The sequence below is a fragment of the Netta rufina genome (genome assembly GCF_964035555.1).
Source record: "Netta rufina genome assembly, chromosome: 2".
Lineage (NCBI taxonomy): Eukaryota > Metazoa > Chordata > Aves > Anseriformes > Anatidae > Netta > Netta rufina.
The window spans coordinates 129,635,523-129,654,385 of record NC_140124.1 but is presented as its reverse complement, the minus strand read 5'-3'; the positions used below and the strand labels follow the sequence as shown (position 1 = coordinate 129,654,385).

Here is an 18,863-nt window from a genome sequence, read left to right as displayed (position 1 = left end):
TCATCATGGGTAGACATGATGAAACACGTGCTACGGTTGCATGGCTGGCATAAGTAAGCTTTCCTCCATCTGAGGAGCACTGTACTTGGGCAATTCCAGACCAGGGATTATGAAGCAACACACGAACCTGCATGTTTTCATGTATATGTCAATATGTTTAAGTTCTTCTGGAGTGTAGGCATTGCATCACCCTGAGCTAACCGGGCTGGGCATGGCCATGTTTTATCAATGGGCTTTGCGCAACGCGTCTCGGCTTTCACGTCAAAACAAAGCCAGTTTACTCTCCAGCTCCTCTTCCTCCAAGGAGCCCTCCCTCTGGACGTGGAGGCTGCCACATAGGCGCTCAGTGGCCGGCTGTCGGGGACGGGCTGGCTTACGCGTGGCCGACTCCAGTGCCAGCCAACTGGTGCCCCGGGCACTGCTGATGCCGCGGAGAATTAACGTAATGCAATTAGCACACTGTCAGCCTCAGCGCGTGGCCCCTGCACCGTCATCAGCATGTTCAAAGCAAATTTAAAGGGAAATGCTTACATTGAGGGGAAAGTTTACTGCTCTGATGTTGTGACAGCTCATCGGCGGTGCATTGACTGAATGACAGGGACAGCACCAGAGCCCAAAGTGACCAGGAAGAGAAACTCCAGGCTTCATTTTCCTCATTTCAGAGAAAAATGGGCTGATTTCAGTTCCAGCTCACCTCATGGTGACTTCAGATATATGAGCCTGAGTCTGACTTTGTAAGCTTTGAAAAATCCTCTTTATTTGGATGGTAGATACTCTACCATGAAGAGCAAACATCCACACATTAGTATAAACACATTTTTATTTCACTTCAGAAATTCATAGTCAGAATAGTCATTGCAATGCTAAAACCAATTGGGATGATTACAAATTGTTCAAGGCTGTCCATTATCCATAGCTCATTAGCAGGGGACACCTGCTCACAGCTGAGACTTTCAGAAAGGTAACAATCTGCAGGGCTTTTTAGACAACTCAGATGTACAAAACATTAGCCTCAAACTCCACTTGGCTATAAAAACAAATAAAAATAACCTACTTTGTCCTTTCTGTGTGTTCTCAAACAATAAGGACATAAAGTTACGGTAAGGATAAAAAAATGGCAAAATTATTTGCAATAAATATTGATGAAAGAAATATTTCTACAAACAATGACTAATTAGCATATGAAAATTAGAATCACAAATTGCAGACCTGCCCACTGGATTTAGAAGGGTTTTAGCATTCATTTTCAGTTGCATATTCTAAGGAAAGTTTCATTACCAAGGATATTAATTGACAATTCTAAAGGCAACCTCAGGAAAAAGCTTTGTTTAAAGTTTTAATAATTGCACTGCTTTTCATTCTCAGGGTTTCACCAAGGAGAGCATCACAGGCCCAGCCACCTGTCCTTCACAGAGGCAGGGTCTTCGCTGTGTTCAAGAGGACTGAGCTTTTCCTCTGCCAGGCTCTGCTCAGCTCCATAACTCGCCACCCTGCAAAGAGGCACATCAGTCACACAAGGGGCTGTGGAAGAGCTCTGCCACCCCTGGTGTGTTTTACCTTGGCCATTATGGCTGGAATGGGAGCATGCCCACTCCAAGATGAGGAGAGTGGTGGGTGTAATATTGCCACAGCCTCAGAAGGTGCCCTAACCCCCTTCATCATCTCTTAGGGGTGACACAGGTGACAACTCCATTCTCAGGAGCTTTGGAGTGAGGGGGACCATGACTGCTGCTCTCTGTGTTGAGCACAACCCTCATTGTAAATTGTTAGGATTATGCGTAGCCCGTTTAATGGATTGGGTCTCTCAAAGGACATCATCCTGGGGCATCAAGGGCTTGAGTGTGAAATAGATCCCCAGGTCGCCACCCAGGAAGCCTAACTTTGGCCAAAAAGCAGTCTTCTCATTGTTGCATACAGTGGGCAGGAAGGGACTCTCAGGAGTGTCATTCCAGCTTCCAGTTCTGACCCACCTTGCAGGAAAGCCTTTTTCTTTCATAGATTGTCGAAGGAAACTAGGGAAAAAATTGGAAGCTAAAGCTGGTTTTTACTTCTATCCCGCTCCCATTGCCAACGTGCCAAGTTTGTTAAGTACGTGACTTGTATTCAAAAGATCTTCTAAGAAAGTTCTTGCCTCTGGCATTCCAGGCAACCATGCAGGACAGGCAGGTATTTTCCAGTTTGCTCTTCTAGACCTGAAAAGCCTCACTTTATTTGGGTTTACATCCTTGATTCCTTCTCACAATATGAGTTTACATATCTAAAACCTAGGCCATAGAAAATCTGTGAGGAGGTAAGAAATACCTTAATTTATTAATTAAGGTAACCTTAATAAGAAATACCTTACTTCCCTAATTTTTTTTCCTATATTTCTGACATAAGACAGTTTTGGGTACTGTTTCTGGTACCCTTCCCTCTATGTATACTGGGGAGCAATCTAACTTGGTGCTGAGCTACATGAAGGAAAAGAAGAAACAGCCATACAATTCATTAATTTGCCATTTCCAGTAAATACAGTGGGATTAATTTGAGAAGTAGATTTTGAAGGGAAGTTCTCTAAAGTCCCACCTAGAAAAAGAAACTTTAAAAGTTAAAATAATGTTTCTTTTATTCATGCAAGTAATTTGAACCACTCAGACTTACTAGTAAAGAAAAGACAGTTTGAGGAAGAACTGTGTTTCACATGACAAATTTGCTGTTTTTTCTTGCAGACCATGCTATTTTTAAAGTCGGGCTGGTCTTTCATCCCCCGTTGAAAAAGAGTGTAGGGGTCAAAAGAAACAGAGAAGTATTAACTGGGTAAAGAAGGAACAAGAAGGAACTTCTTTATGCTGCTTTGTCTCCTGCCTGTCCTCTGAGCTTCCTGCAATCATCAGACTGAGGTATGAAAGCTTGTCCACGAGGGACTCGGCCTTTCCCAGGCTTTGTTCCTATTGACCAAGCATTTTCACAAGCAGGTCTGCCACTCTGCTCTTCTAGCTATTTTATCTTAAAAGAAATGCTCTTTTCATATGTAAGCACACCCACCTTCCCTCATGAAGCACAACACAGCCCCCCATTTGATATGGGGGGCTCTTAATATCTATCACTGGGCACAGCCTTAGCTTTGTAAAACCTTGAGAAGACCAGCTCAAGGTAAAGATTATTTGCTCTTAGGTAAAAGACAATCAGAGAGCAAAGTGGCTCCGCAAAGCACTGCTGTGTCCCAACACTCCCCACTGTACAGAGCCAGTACGGCTGAGGGGGGGAGAACAAGCAAGAGTCTACCAGGAGCAAAGCTTCTCAATTGGTCAAAGCTACTGCAGGCTCTTGGCGGACATCAAAAAGAGCACAGAAGTTTGACTCAGGCCTCCCAGAGGGAAAAGGCAAGAGCGGATGAGATCAAATAGTTGCAGGAAGGAAAAAGGCTCTTAAGCCAGGAGAAGAAAGGAGGGGATGAAAGCGCTGTTGAGAGAGGCACTGTCAATAGGCAAGCTGTTGGCCTGGAGGTGACTCCTAACCGCACCGTGGAAAAGCCAGGCCTGGCATCCAGGGTTGTGCAGTCAGCTGGTGAGGTGGGCAGTAGGCCAGCAATTCCTCAACTACAAGGGGTGTACCCTCCCTGTGCACGTGTATACACATGTGGAAGGTATGTTTGGGAGCAAAATTAGAGAGGAGAGGAGAGGAGAGGAGAGGAGAGGAGAGGAGAGGAGAGGAGAGGAGAGGAGAGGAGAGGAGAGGAGAGGAGAGGAGAGGAGAGGAGAGGAGAGGAGAGGAGAGGAGAGGAGAGGAGAGGAGAGGAGAGGAGAGGAGAGGAGAGGAGAGGAGAGGAGAGGAGAGCCTTGAGAACAGCTAAACACAGTCCAAGGATACTTAATTTTCTTTCTTTTTTAAATTTCTTTTTCAGTTTTCACTTCATTATACCATATTTGTTGCTCATTCAAGATTTACAGAGTCTAGGTGAAAAACTAGGACAAACCATCATTAATGCATTCTTTCACATCCAATAGGGCAAACGATTTTCTGAGATGAGTACGTGATGCCTAAAAACATTTTAAAGTCATCACCTGCTATCAGACATCCTATTTACCCAACACAGTGTGCTGTTTGTATTTAGTTAATCCTAGTGTTTTAAGGACCTGTTCCAGCTCCTTTTGTATCCAGGCAGGTGGCTACATTTTTGGTGAGGTATTATCATCAAGATTTGTGGGTCAGAGAATAATAACATGCAAAGTCAATGCTCGTCCAGCCCTGCTTTGTTCTGTATGACTGACCTTAATACCCTCTATATCCACACCCCTAGCCTGTGGATGTCAATAAAACGTCCAAGCAGCCAGTCACTCTGCTTTGTTTCATTCAGTTACACAGGAGCAGAAATTGATACTGCATGAAGAGCTCACAGCAAAATTATCTAAATGCTTAGAGAATAAATTCATTAAAGATTATCGTCAATATACTTTAGAGATGCATTTTTACCCTTATCTGCAGATTACAGGGAGAATAATTTTCTACATATCAACATAATAGTCATCACAGGAGTACCTTCTTGCCCCTATTGCTTGTATAACTTCACTATCTTGTAGTCTCAAGAATGCACATTCTTAGCTTTGTTTTTCTATCCTGTGCATTTTCTTTAGATTACATATTTGAATCCTAGAAAATGACTTCTTTTTCACACACAAAACATACTGTACTTTTACCATTGCAAATTGCAGCTAATAACACGCAGAGCAAAGGCAGCAGCAGCCTACACTTTGTCCACCGAGTTGTCAGTCATTTCTCAATAGTGGTGTTATCGGCCTTTTGCCTGACCTAAGCAACAAAGTTGGGCACCTCTGGGTTACAATACCTGAACAGGTTTTGTCTATAGTGAATTGGATGCCTCTCTATTAGACTAAAGAAAAAAATATCCTTCAACAGAGGAGATTTATTTTGGCTGTAAAAAGCTGAACTGGGACCTTCATTTTTCTCTCTCTCCTTGTCATATATATAAACCTCTATCTTGGACCACTATAAACACTCTAGAACCTTAATATTACTTAACCCCTGTTATATTCTCTAAGTGGATATATATGGCTAATTATTTATGATGGATATAAGTGCTTCACATTTGAAGATAACCTTTGCATGATTTACTTAACTGTTGTACAAATTGGTAAAAATTAAAAGATCACAAAAATCACCTTTTGGGCATACAAATACATGATTAACTGGGGACTAAAATAATTCTTCAGTGTTTTTCCACTTCTCACTTTCTCTCTAAGACTAATTCAGGTAACATCATACCACGAAACATTCCTCTAAACTGAAAAAAAAAGGAACTCAAACTGTCCCGTGAACAACTTTTTTTTTTTTTTTTTTTATCTATTTTGTTCACTTTCTAAAATACTCTTTTAGCTTCACAGGACTTGCAATCCTTTCAAGGAATTTCAGATGTTTTCATAACTCCATCACCAGAAGGGAGCTCAGTAGCAGGTTCAGGAGCTCAGCATTCTGAAACCACCTCAAAGAGCTGGTGGCCTAATTAAAAATAATAATAATAAAGAAAAAAGGATAACAGACTGCAAAGAAGGTATTCATCCCAGACAAAGTAGTTCACACGTGTTGTTCCTGTGTCTGAATTTCATTGACCTATCTGCCCCAATCATTTTATCTCACCCACTGTATTTCTTGCAAACACACAGAAGAGGCCATTGTAACACAAAACAGGTGTGTGTTTAGCACAGCTCTGCACCTCCATCTGCAAGGTGATAAAGAGATTACCTTGACTTCAACAACCTGGTGAAGAAGTTGGGAGGACAGACCTTAAAAGTGCTGCTAGATAAAACGATGTTGTTTTCAGAAAGGACAGTGTCCATTTGCAAATCTTGGCAAAAGTAAGTTCAAATTAGTTTTAGATAAAAGATTTGTGCCACAAGTCTGCTGTCAAATTAATGTCATACTAAATGCATGACTAAATGTACATACTAAATTTGTATAAAAAGTCAAGCACCTGATCAAGAACAGGTAGAACTAATACCTCAATAGGACTGCACCTGCAGTTCTTGAAACTAAAAATTCGGTCACATTTTCATTAAGGACTGAAATAGAACAAAAGTGATGCACATGAAATGCATGTGCAGTTGACACCTTCACCTGCACAGCCTGAGGACAGATCAGCCCTTCCAAACCCACAGAGCTCTGCAATACACGAGACACCTAAGCACTTACGTTAATAAATAATAGGGTTGGACACTGGGCTATAAACACCAAATAAAGCTCTCCCTTTGATCTTTGTAAAATATTTAATGAAATCTCCCACAACTGAGTGACAAAAATATTACAAAACTGAACTTCAAAGATAGACCTTTCCTCCAATTATCAAAAACACTAACTTATGTTTCCCTTTGAGCTAGACTTCGCTACTTTTATGCAGGATGAGTAGCTCTACTGTGTGTTCACAGTCCCATTACCTTGTTACTCTAATTGCTGAGCTAAATTTACATTTAGCAAATCTCACACTTTCTTGAAAAAGAAGAAAATGACAGGGACTTAACAACAGAGGTAATATAAAGGAGTACCAGAAAATCTACTCTGTATTTGCAGCTTGCAGTTCCTCAGCTACGTCAATGATGATTACTTTTAAGTCTTCTTCAAATATTTATATTTAATAATTTTCACAAATGAGAACTGCTGTAATATTTGTTGTTTCAACACATAGAAAAATTGTTGGAAGTAACATCTAGACAGACCCGTTTTCACTTTAGTATTTATTAACTAATTCATAATTATATACAAATACATGTGATATTAGTCCAACATGCAGATGACAGAGGCTGGTGCTTAGAAAGATGCATTCATGCATCTTGAGTCACTCTGATCCACTAGTAGGTGATGGTCTGTCGATGCATTATGCCATCATTTCGTGGATGACAGGAGAACATTTAAATAGTTCATTCTGCTCTATGTTAACCTGGTCAGTGTTTCAGCCATCTCTCTTGGAATTTGTTGCTTTGGATAAATCTTTCTGTACGCTTTTCTGTTTCAACACATGTAAATGCAAACACAGTCATTGTTCTGTTCTTCAGGGATTCTTCTTCTTGCTTTTCTGTTCTGCCTTAAGCTCTTTTGTATTGCATCTGGACCCCAATGCTGTTAACATTTCTACTGTCGTCAGGTTGGCTCCTTTCATTATCAATCGATCTCCATCAGCTGCATAGGAAAGAAATTTCAAGAACTCAAAGTCTAAGCCACAATTACTTCAGCGTGCAGTTGTGTTTTGTACACATAAATCCAAATACCCTGTTCATCTTGTCTGATTAGAAGGTAGTCCACTTACCACAAAATCTTATTATGCAACAAACAAATATATTAAAGTGCACTGAATGAGCCTGTAATCTTTATTTCTGCATTGCATTATTCAAAAATAAACATTTTTTCTAGATTTATCTACGGTAAGAACATATATTTCATAAAAGTGCCTCACATTATACCCTCAAAGTTATCTAACAGAAGGTACTGCTAGGCAAAATTTCCACACATGGCACAGCATTTTAGCAGCATGTTGTATATGGTCCATTTAACTTACTTCTTTAGCCCAAACAGTGAATTGTTTTACACAATCTGGCAGTTATAACATCAGAAAGTACAGACCACTAGGATTTCTAAAATTCTGAGCACAAACAACCATAGCACTTTAAAACAGGGAGGGAGCATTAGAAACTAAAGGCAGTACCTAAGTTAATTTTTAATTTTTACAAGATCTGCAAACATAAAAGATGTATCCAAATCTATATAATGCAATGCCATGCAGGACACCCAAGTTCCAATAACAGTTGCCAACTGCAAGGGCTGCAAACTTCACTTGGAAAAAATCGGCTCTTAGTGAAGAGTTCAGAGCTCTTGGCATTAGTGAAATAAATTGGTTTTGTTTTACACTAGAAAACATTAAGCTTTACTGCTTAAGTCTTAATACATCACAGTTAGAGTCATGGATGGGAAAGGCAGAGGCATGGGGGTGGGAGAAACAACCATTGTCAACACTAAAATAATTTGTCTTTCTTCAGCAAAGTGAAGTACATTCAGCACTTATGGCATTTCTAGTGACTCACTAAATATATGAAAGCTTAAGAAAAGCGAGTAACAGGAAAAAATAATAATGAAAACTTTAATGGGCTACATGCCATATTGGGCCATTACAGCACAGCAGGAAAGAAGATGCAGCCAGAGAAAAGGACAAAAGCAGATTACAGCCATCTGTTCATAGCCTTGAATCTGGGCTGCTTCCAGAACTGAGGAAATTTCCACCATCATCCCTTCCTCCTCACTGTACTCTCAAAGCAAACCGAGAAATTCATTGTACTCCAGCTGACCTCATTTTGCAAGGCCACCTGCACACGTATGGTCTTATATGAGCAGTTCCTTCAAGCTACACAGCAAGTTGCTCAGTTGTATAAGCAGCTGAAAGTATTAAACTTTTCTATTCTCAAGACCAAGATGCCTCCACCACAGGTAAAAAAAAATAAAAAAATTACAAAGTGAACAGATTCTTGCATCAAAACAAAGCTACACGTCCTTCCCTGGAACTCTGACTGTGTGGTCCCACAAGCACATTACCACAAAAGTAGACTCAACCCTACCAGGTCTAACTAGCACAAGGACATACATGCATGTTTCTATATATATCAAACCGTCAGCGACTCCCTCTTCCTTTTTAACTCCCTGCTGCACATTTAGGTGTGGACCAGAACCAAAAAAAAAAAAGGGAAACCACAATGAAAAGTATCATAAAGGATACAGTATTGCTGTAAAAACACAAACTTGGAAGGTTTTTTATGTAAGGATTCAAAAAGAACTCCTTACCAAACATAACATCGACAAGTGGTTCAGACCCATCGTGTCTCACATCCGCAGTCACCTCGCAGTTCCTGTTGGTGGCTTGTATTTTTTTACGGCTTATACATTCAAGAAATTTTCTGAAAGGTAAAGATACATTGAGTACGCTGTAGGTAGAAATTCAGCAAATACATGGAAGATATTTTAAAAACTGATTTGAACAGCTTGACATGGCAGGGTGACAAAAGCGTAAACATAATGGAATTTGTATTTAATAGTTTCAGACGTACTTTTTATGAGGATTTTTTATTAGGATTTTTATTTATTTGGATTTTTTTTTTTATGAGGATTTTTTCATTTGGATTTTTATTTGTGAAAATCCACACGGATGTTCCTTATATACTTAACATGTAGAAAGAACTTCGCAAAACTTCAAGGCGCTTCCCCCAGCTGGGTTAATAACAAGTTATGTCAATTAACTTGGGGTTAATTGAAGTAACCCCAAGGTCGTTGTGCCCCCCCCCCAGCTCCTCGGCGCAGGCCCAGGTCCCCCCCCCCGGCGCAGGCCTGAGGCCCAGGGCACACCAACGCCGCCGGGGGGCCGGGGCTGCCTCACAGCCCCCCGGCGCCCCTCACCTGGTGCTCTCCACGTTGGACTCGAAGGGGCAGAAGCGCACCACGATGCTCTTCACGGGCCGCAGCACTACGTTGATCTTGGTCGCCATCTTCTCGCTGCCCCTCTACTACAACTCCCAGCAGCCCCCTCGCGGAGGAGAGCAATGGGCGGGCGGGCTGTCTGCCGCAAGGCCGCCTGGGAAATGTAGTCCGCGAGGCGCTGAGACGGCCTCTCCCCCGGGTATTCCTACGAGCCTCATTTAATGATCTGGGGTTGCTCCAGGCTGTGCTTGTGTATAGTTAAAGGAGAGAGGCCAACTGACTCTTCTTTCGTCTGTGCAATGCCCTAAATCCCTATTTAGACATGGATTTAAGTACCCAAACATAAGCAGCATGAACCTACGGTGTGAAGGTCTACTCGAGCAGAAACCATTGCAGTCATTATAGCCCCAAGGCTTTGTACTGACCTGCTCCTAAACAGTGTCTGATCTGAGATGTGCCAACAGCAGCTGTCTGCCCTACCGCAAAGGGATTACACCTTATGATTTCCACTTGTTCTGATAATATTCCCTGTTACAAACTTCTTAACTGGAGTAGTTATTTTAATATATTATAGGTGTGACAGTGATCCTCCAATGATACTAAAAAGAGGGGAAAAAAGTATACGGAAAGAGGTAATAATTTTGTTAGTCCAGTAAAGTTAGAGAAAAAAGGCAAGCTTTTGACATAAAATTGACATAAAGGATCTGCTCAGGGCGCCAGTACCACTTAAAATTGTGTACCATAAGCAGAGGTTATGGAATAAAACTTACAGGGAAACTATCGTATTTTATCCATTAATTTAAGAAGTAAGATTGCTTGGGAAGTCTGTACTTATTTATTTATTTATCTATTTGTATTTATTTTACTTTTACTTCTATCCCTATTAGGTGACAGATTTTGATGTCATTCAGAAGTACTGTAGTTTATTCAATATGATTGAGTAAATGAGGATATTAATGAGGATAAATATAACGGGTAGGCAATATGACCAAGGATACGTTAGAGGAAATATTTTGGAATATATCAACCAGAAGAGATGCATTTTGTATCGGAAGTGAATACATTTTTTTTTTTTCTGATGTGTTAGATACCCAGTCTTTAAACAAAGGTTTTAGATATTCGTGGGGTTGGTGTAAGCTCTATATTTTCCACTAGATGGCAGAAACCTCCTTGATAAATTGTTGCAATGGTTTCATTACTTTGTTCTGCTCAATGCTATTGAGATCTTATTAAGGATTAGGGATACGACGGAATAAACCTAGTAGTAATGGCATTTGAACACGTTGTGAATTTTTATTTTAATATTCAATACAGGCCTGTTTTTCCAATCTTCAGGAAATGCATTGAATATCTAGCATCCTTTGTAAAGGGTAACCTATTCTCAGAAGCTTATCTTTGTTTATTGGAAGTCCTCTGTGTTCTTTTTAAATTACACAGTTATTGAGAAAAATCATTCTCTTCACTGAGATTTAGCCAATAGAAATTAAATAGTAAAACTAAACTCAGAGGAGTCAATACAGTTTTAATGTTTATATTCCCTCTCTTTCTCTCTCATTTTTTTAATCATAGTCTTTCCATTATGGGAAAACATTTATTTGAAATGTCTTTTGAAAGAATCTCTATAACCAACATATGGCTGATGTTAATAGAATTTTTTTTCCTGAGTAAGATATAAAGGAACAGATCCAGGACCAGGTAAATGGAATACTTTATACTTAGTAGGTAAAAGTAACTTACAAAATGTCAATATATCTTTCTTTATCATAACACAAAGAGCTTGATCTATTCCACTTAAAATCTGTAGCAAAATTTCCATCAGCTTCTGTGACAGCACTGAAGGAACAGCATCAGCAAAGGACTGAAGAAGAAAGAATGATCACTGATTTTTCTAAGGGCTCTGCTCTACACATTGTTGGTACTATGACACTCTGACTTCAAAATAGCATGGCAAAAATATTTTATATTTCCTCCTATTGTATTTTGATAGTAATTTAGTGTAGACTGTCTAACTTATGCTGCACAGTTAAATGAACAAAAAAATTGTTTTGTTTTGTTTTGTTTTGTTTTGTTTTTCTTACCAGGAATTTATTGTCAGCAGTGAAAAATACATCTTTCTTATTAAGCGATCTGTTTAGAATAACTGAAAACCATTTCTGCCTTTTTAAACTTATTTATTTATTTATTTATTTATTTATTTATTTTGAAGACTGAGAGATTTGCAGTAACATGAAAAATCAGGTATATGTAAGCAGAAAGGTTCTATGCTATTTTCAAAGCATAGAATGTGTCTGTGAATGGAAACCAAGGGACTGTGTATCCTTCCTTACATGTTGACAAACAAGTTTTTTTCTACACACACTCTAGATGCAATAATTTTAGCTTATGATAATTCTGGTGAAAGTGTGCTAACTTTTATAGGAAATAAATTAGATAGGTAGCCAGCAAGGTGACACAGCTATTAAAAAGAACAGCATTTCTTCATCTGCCTTTAAGCCCAGGTGGTAGTTAACCCCAGTATGTTCAACTACTCTCAATTTATACCAGAGTAATTCCAACTGACCTCTGAAGCACAACATTTAAATTCCTTTTCAGAAAAACTGATGATTTGTCCATGAGGGACCTTGAATCAGTCCCTCTAACTCAAGCAAGTAATCTGGGAACAGTCAAACATCTGCATTTGAGACTGTTCTCCAGGGATGTTTGGAAACTGAATGATTCATGATTCTTATACCTGGTGATGATGATACACATTCCCAAAGCATAGTAACATGAAGAGGCATAAAAGATACAATATTATAATAGAAATAATTTTAATATTCCTTTCACCAGGCTGATCTTTTTTATTTTAAATGTTGCCTCATCCCAAGTCCACAGCTTTTCATGTCATTAGTTTCACTGAAGTGTAGTCATGAGCCTGTAGATGATTTATATCTAGGCACCATATATAGAAAGGAAAAAAAATGCAGCCACCTTTTACACTTTAATTATGAAGATGGGCAGAAAAAGACCATCATATTAATTATAGTCAGTCAATTTTCATCTTTTCTCATTAATCCTCACTGTTCTCCTAGATCCAGGGAGGATTCTTTTCTTTACTTATCACATTCCTGTTCTGTAATGTTTTATGAGTATAGAAAGGCCCACATTTCAGAGGTCTTGGTGTCTGATGTCTCCATAGTTTGGGCATGTTTGGTTTTAGCATCTTGGCTAAGGCTTTTGATTACTCTGAATATGAACTGAAGCTCATTTCTTCCCTTTAAATCTGGTGATCTTTCAGTTTCTTCTTCTAAAACACTGCATGACAGAGGGCTCTCAAGGCTTCTTTTCAGGTATGGTATTGTACCTCCATGCACTTGGTTCTGCAGTTTATCTGTGCTTGTCCACAGCTGATTCCTTACTCTGCATGTTCATCCTTTTTTCTTCTGTCTGAGTCTTGTCACAAATAGGGATAGGTGCAGCATTTAGCAAGCAAAATTTCATGTCCACACATCCAGCTGTAACACTGTGTAGTCTAGGAATAAAATTTAATGCTGCCTTCAGGGAGGTAGCCACTGCTAAGAAGAAGAGAGGCAACACAAGTCCAGCAGCCTGCCTGTTTTGCACTGAGGTGATGCTCCCAGGCAGCCACCCAGAAGAAGCTCTTGGAGGAAGAAAATGCACTGCACCTGCAGTGCAGAACGAGTTGTTTTTTTTTCCAGGAAAAGAAAAACATTCCAACGGGAGTGATGTCATGAGGCCTATCCTTGTAAGAACTATGGACAGAGAAGGTCAAGATCACAGAGGGCTTGTAGGAAGTCATTATAAAATACTAGTGCCATGCTGAAGGACAGGATGAATCCTCTACTGTACTGGAGCAGCACTGGTTATTGTACTAAGTCATAAAAATATAAACCAATCCATGTTTTTGTCTTGTTTTGTTTCTTCCTTTGAGCTGGATATTCTTACACCTTATGCCAGTTATTGAATTTTTAAAATGTTTCCCCAAAGAAGAGTTCATAAAGATCCTTTATGCCTCTTAAAATCATAGAAGTTAAACATGGTTTTATGCTAATAGTACTACTGAATTTGTGTATCATTAATAAACCAACTAACAGTTGAATGCTGTTAATGCGGTTTTCAGAAGCAAAATTAAACTCAACCAACAAAAGTGCTGCTTAAAACGAGCTTGGTTTACAGTTCATTCTGAAATAGTAACTGCATGTCATTTAAGAAAAGCTTTTACAGGAGTGAATAAACAGATTCCCTGGTTGCTCTTTACTCCTCTGCAAACATGTATTTCTGTTGCCTGAGGTTGCCAATTGCCAGCAGAAATGTTTGCTAAAATAACATGCAGTATTTAACTGGCTAAGAACATACTGTGCCAGTCCTTGGCTTTTGTAACTTGACGATTTCTTGATGATAATAGCTACATCTTCATGTGAGGTAGAACAAAAGCTTCACTTCATCTGTTTTTCTTCTCTGCGTAATAAATACCACATTGAATACATGCAGCTATCATTTGGATTTTTATGCGGATTTAAAATATGCATTTGCTTCCAGCGAGGAAAGCTCATTATCATAATAGCACAAGGCACAAAGATGAGCTGAAATGAGCGGCAGCCACCCAAGGTTAGCACCTTAAGGTCTGGACTCCCTGCATGAAGCTCCAGATAGATTAAATATGTACATTTGGGCTGTAAATGTCCTTATACCCAATGACCCACAGGTACCTTCCTGTTTGACAGTCTTACCTTTAACAGAAACTTTGTCATAATTTAAGAGGGAATACATTTCCAGAGCCACCCTAACAGCATGATTTGGAGAAAGCAGTTGCATTGAATTTTGATCTATATTTTCAAAGGCTTCCCGAAGGTTTGTCTGTGCTTGGGATAACTTGTTACAAATTTTGAGGAGCTCAGAAGCATATTGATGTTTGCACTACTCTATTAAGGGTATGCTTCAGTGTTGTGAATATTATAAGCAAAGCAGTTTGTTTTCACTGTCTTCTGCTAAGAATAGCCGTGCCTGCAGATTGATGTCCTAGGGTATTTGTATTGTCAGCAAACTATACCAATATCGCTCAAATGAACATGGTAACTAGCCAAGGTAGTCTCTCTATGCACTTTAATTCTTTCTGTGGCAGGAACTTTCACCTGATATTCTATAAGCTTATTTATGCATCGGTTCTTACCTCTCTTTTGATAGACTTCAGGAAGGTATCTAGACATTACCCACATGTAAACCATAGATTACAGTAAAGAATACCTCCCTAACAGATAAATTGAAACATTAAGTGCTTCGTTAGCAGACATAAAGCAACATGATATCAAAATAGAGGATTTTTATCTAACCATTTTCTGTAACTAGTTTCATTTCATTATCTATTAATTAGCATAAGGAATCTCAGGAGAGTCACTCTAGAGAATTCTTCTCACCTATATGACTAGAAGACCATATTTCTTTGAACTTGAAAACATATCAACATCATAGTGATATGGTACTAAATTTAGTACTGTAACTCCAATATAAAGCTAGTTTGCATTTTTCAGAGGCCACGTTAAAAATATTCTGTATTGTAAATCTAAATACGTCAATTTTCTGAATGATCATCCTTCACATGGAGCTCTCATTCTGTTTGCAGTTTTATGCTCACTTAAGAAGAAAATAAAACAAACCCCCTAGCAACTGGATCGTGAATATGTTGGTCTGGCATTGTATTAGAATAACAGACATGTATGTGTGGTTAAAAACCTGCATAGCACAGGAAGAGTATGATTCAGTTGGCTTCACACAAGAATTTCAGATGCAGCACAGTCAATGATATGCACAGACACTGCAGCAATTAGTAGAATACAGATCTGAGCCATTTCAAAGTATTTGTCAGGTATCTCCTTATGTGATTATAATAATAGTGTAATAATTACATTATTCTGTACTAATTGAAGTAAGCACGTCAGAAGATAGAAGAGAACAAATAGGATAATGCAGGAGTTGTTATAGATACAGAAACTACATTATATAAACAATAGGCAGCAGTTGACAATTTAGATAGGTATTCCCAGGGAAATGAAAAAAAAAGAAAAATTAAAAAAAAAAAAGAAAGAAATGAAATTAGGAATACGGAATGCCATATAAATAGCAAAACTGGTCAATTTTATTTAAGCATATTTTGCTGGTTAATAAAGGAACGTAGCAATTACAATTTCTTAAAGCAGTGGTTTTCAGCCTGTGGAACCTTAGTGATTTATGGACTACCTGTAGTGGGCTCATGAAAGATTATTTTTAAAGGAAAATCCTAACAGTTGGTAGGCTTGCAGTCAGGACCAGGGAGTCTTCATCTCCACCTGAAAATTGTGAGGATCCACAGGTCAAAAAAGATTAATCACTATTGTTGTTGTCACCATTCAACTCTGATGATAAGAGATAGTAGAGCATTGGTTACTAGGCTACTTCGAAATGATCAAATTTTTTCAGACAGGGATTTTTAACGTTTTAAAAATATCCAAGATTCTTCTCTGCATCACTCAAAACAGAAGAAATCATTGTAATTTCACTCAGTCTGAATTACTGACAGTGCACGCACACTTCATCCCCTTATAACTACATTATCTAAGTCAAATATCTGAGGGCCCTTAGGATAACCAATTCTGTTGTTACCTTCATTCACCTTCTCATGTGAAGTACATGCATATTAAAGAGGAAATGTGTGAGCCATTCAGGCAAATATTCAAAGGATGACCACTTAAAAATAAAAGCAGTGAAGGGGGCACAAGCTGTCCTCGCATATGTTTGCAAAATCCCTTGCACCATGATTATTGGGTTTGTTGGCAATGCCAGAATTACAGTGTTCATTCAGAGCCCACTCCCGTGCTACAAGCACCAGGCAGGTTTGTCTATGCAGATGCAAACTAATATGTTAATAACTGTCCAGACTAATAAGAATGGTGCTCCTGCCTTGCCTGATCGGAGGTGAGCACAACACTGGAGAACAGCAGTAGTGCACAGCAAAGAGGAAACTGCCTGTGGGGTCTCACAAAATACATTTATGGCACCAGACAGCTCCTGTGATGAGCCAGAGGTCTCCAACACCCTACCCTGTACTGCCTTTTGTGTGGCATTCAGGTAAATGTAATCAAGCAGAGATGATCAACTCAGAGGAATAATTGTATCTCCCAGCCCCACACAAATATATATATAATCTATTATAATCTATTTCAGTTATGGATTTGGGCTATTTGGTGGTGACATATTTAAGTTTTAAATCCTCTGTGCCTCTCATTTTCTTAATAAGCTTTTTCTGCCTCTCCCTCTCCTGGGGCTTTCAGGACGTAGTCAATACCTATAAACTCTACAGCTGTGACAGGAAGTTTCATCTCATTAAAGTGCTTCGTGAGTGGAGATTTCTTTATTCCCTCTTGTGATTTGTGTTCACAGTTTCTGACCTTTAATATCGGTGTTGTCTCCCCGATACATTGGGTGCCCCTGGGGAGTGTAATCACGAATGTCACCTGACATACTGGGGGATTTACACTTTATGTTATGTACTTTCCTTATCTGATATCAAAGTATTCTCAGCTGTTTATACTCTCACTGCAATAGCTCAAGTAAAACCTTTCTTCAAGAAGATCAAGTTCTGGGGAAATTCCTTTTATTGCTTTCAAATATTGCTTCTCTTCCATATTTTTTTCACTATAGTTATGTCAATAATGCATTTTTTTTCCTCTTTAATGATACAGTTCCTCAGTAAAGACCATTTATCTCCAAAAATGTCATAGTTGTCATTTTTTTCCACTGTTCTTATCATACCTGTGGTTCTGACTGTGTTGTGTTGCCTAGGTTTCACAAAACTGGGTTATGACTCATCCTCTTTCTCCCTCTTAGAGCACCTCCAAAGGGCTTAAAGGGGTCATAAAATAAAAATACAGGTGAAGGAGCAGCTACTCAGCCTCCTAACACTACAATACTTCCAAGAGCCCACATACTTCAAAGTGATGGGGGGTTGTGGGCATGAGACTGTGAGATGAGAGTCGGCTGCCAGGGCATCCCCATGCTCCTCTGTGAGCCAGCAGTGCTGGTGTCAGCAGTCTCTCCAGCATCTCCTGCCACTAGGTGATCATCCAAGCCACAGTCCCCGTGGTAGCACAGCCTTGCTCTGTTCTCGGCTGCTGCCTCAGCACAACAAAGCACACTTGAGCACCTTGGGAGCTGTTGTGTGCCTGAGGAGCCCCAAGGCTGCCACCCACCATCTAACAGCATCCAGCAGTTTCCAGAGTTGCTGTAAGTTCTTTCAGCTATTAGTTAGAAATATTTGTCATTCCCTACATATAAAGAAGTGAGAGGGCTGCCTTCTCATCCTAGAAATATGGGGAGTGCAAGCTGAAGGAGGGAACCATGCTGAAAGGAGTTTCACAAAGATGGATGGGTCCAGAATGAAGCTGTACTCAAAGAAAAGCTACCCTAAAACATTTTCCATTCTCTGTGTTTCTAAAATTTCATTTTACAAAGAGTAATAGCTAAGCTGGGTTCTGATTCCTCATCAGAAGCTTGCTGAAGCCACCAACAACTTAAAACTGCTAATTTCTGAGTGACACTCTTGAGTGACACTCTTGCAGGTCATAAAGTAGCTCTTTCTATCAACTTGAGATTTAAATCTATGCGTAACTGGTTCCACATTGCCTGAGAATGATCAAATTGTAGGAGCAAAAATGAGGAAGCTCTCTGAAGAAAAGTGCCATGGGAATGGCAAAGTAGTTTTTCCATCAGGAAAAGTAGTCAAATGTGAAGCAGTTTTAGCTTGCCTTTGTATGCATAATTTTCCTTAGGATTCACCCAGCACAAGTATATGCATGAAAATACATCACATTTAGATGAATTACCACAGTGATATCAATCTCGTTGTTCACTATTGATACATTAAAGAGATTCCTCTGCCCCTTTGGGAGCCTGATGTGATCCATGCAGCACTGCTCAGCCACTCCCTGAAACGTCAGCTGGAAAGGCTGATGATTATTTTGCCTTGTTTTACCTTCACAGAGCAGAAGTGTCCCAAAGAAACACCAGATGTACTGGGCTGAAAGATTTATTTATTTTTTTTTTTTCCAGATGACAGTTGGTAAAGAAATGTCTCAATTAAATAGGTACACATTAAAGCTTTTAAGTATTGTATCAATTACAGCATCAAAAGTGAAGAAGTTGCTTGGAAACTGCTGATTAATGGTAAAGTGGCACAAAAAAAAGAGAAACAAGGGAGAAACTGCCAACTTCATTATTGAGTTGTGATCTAGAAACTATTGAAGTCAGGAAACCAAAAATGATGGAGTGCAAGCCAAAAAAGCTCCTTAAAACAACCAGCCAATGCCTTGGTACACGATTTTCAGCAGTTTCATAATGAAAGATAACTTAGAAATACATCAGGCTGATGGTTCCTTGAAAATGCA

General features: G+C 39.3%; 1 protein-coding gene across 1 annotated transcript; it reads right to left on the bottom strand.

The window, feature by feature from the left end:
• Nucleotides 1–6,503: 6,503 nt before the first annotated feature.
• On the bottom strand, nt 6,504–9,547 carry MRPL53 (mitochondrial ribosomal protein L53). Its single transcript, XM_084281552.1, has 3 exons — nt 9,427–9,547; nt 8,818–8,930; nt 6,504–7,167 (listed from the first exon to the last, which is right to left on the bottom strand). Exons 1-3 carry the CDS (start codon nt 9,513–9,515, stop codon nt 7,040–7,042), a joined length of 330 nt encoding a protein of 109 aa, XP_084137678.1. The 5' UTR covers nt 9,516–9,547; the 3' UTR covers nt 6,504–7,039.
• Nucleotides 9,548–18,863: the final 9,316 nt, after the last annotated feature.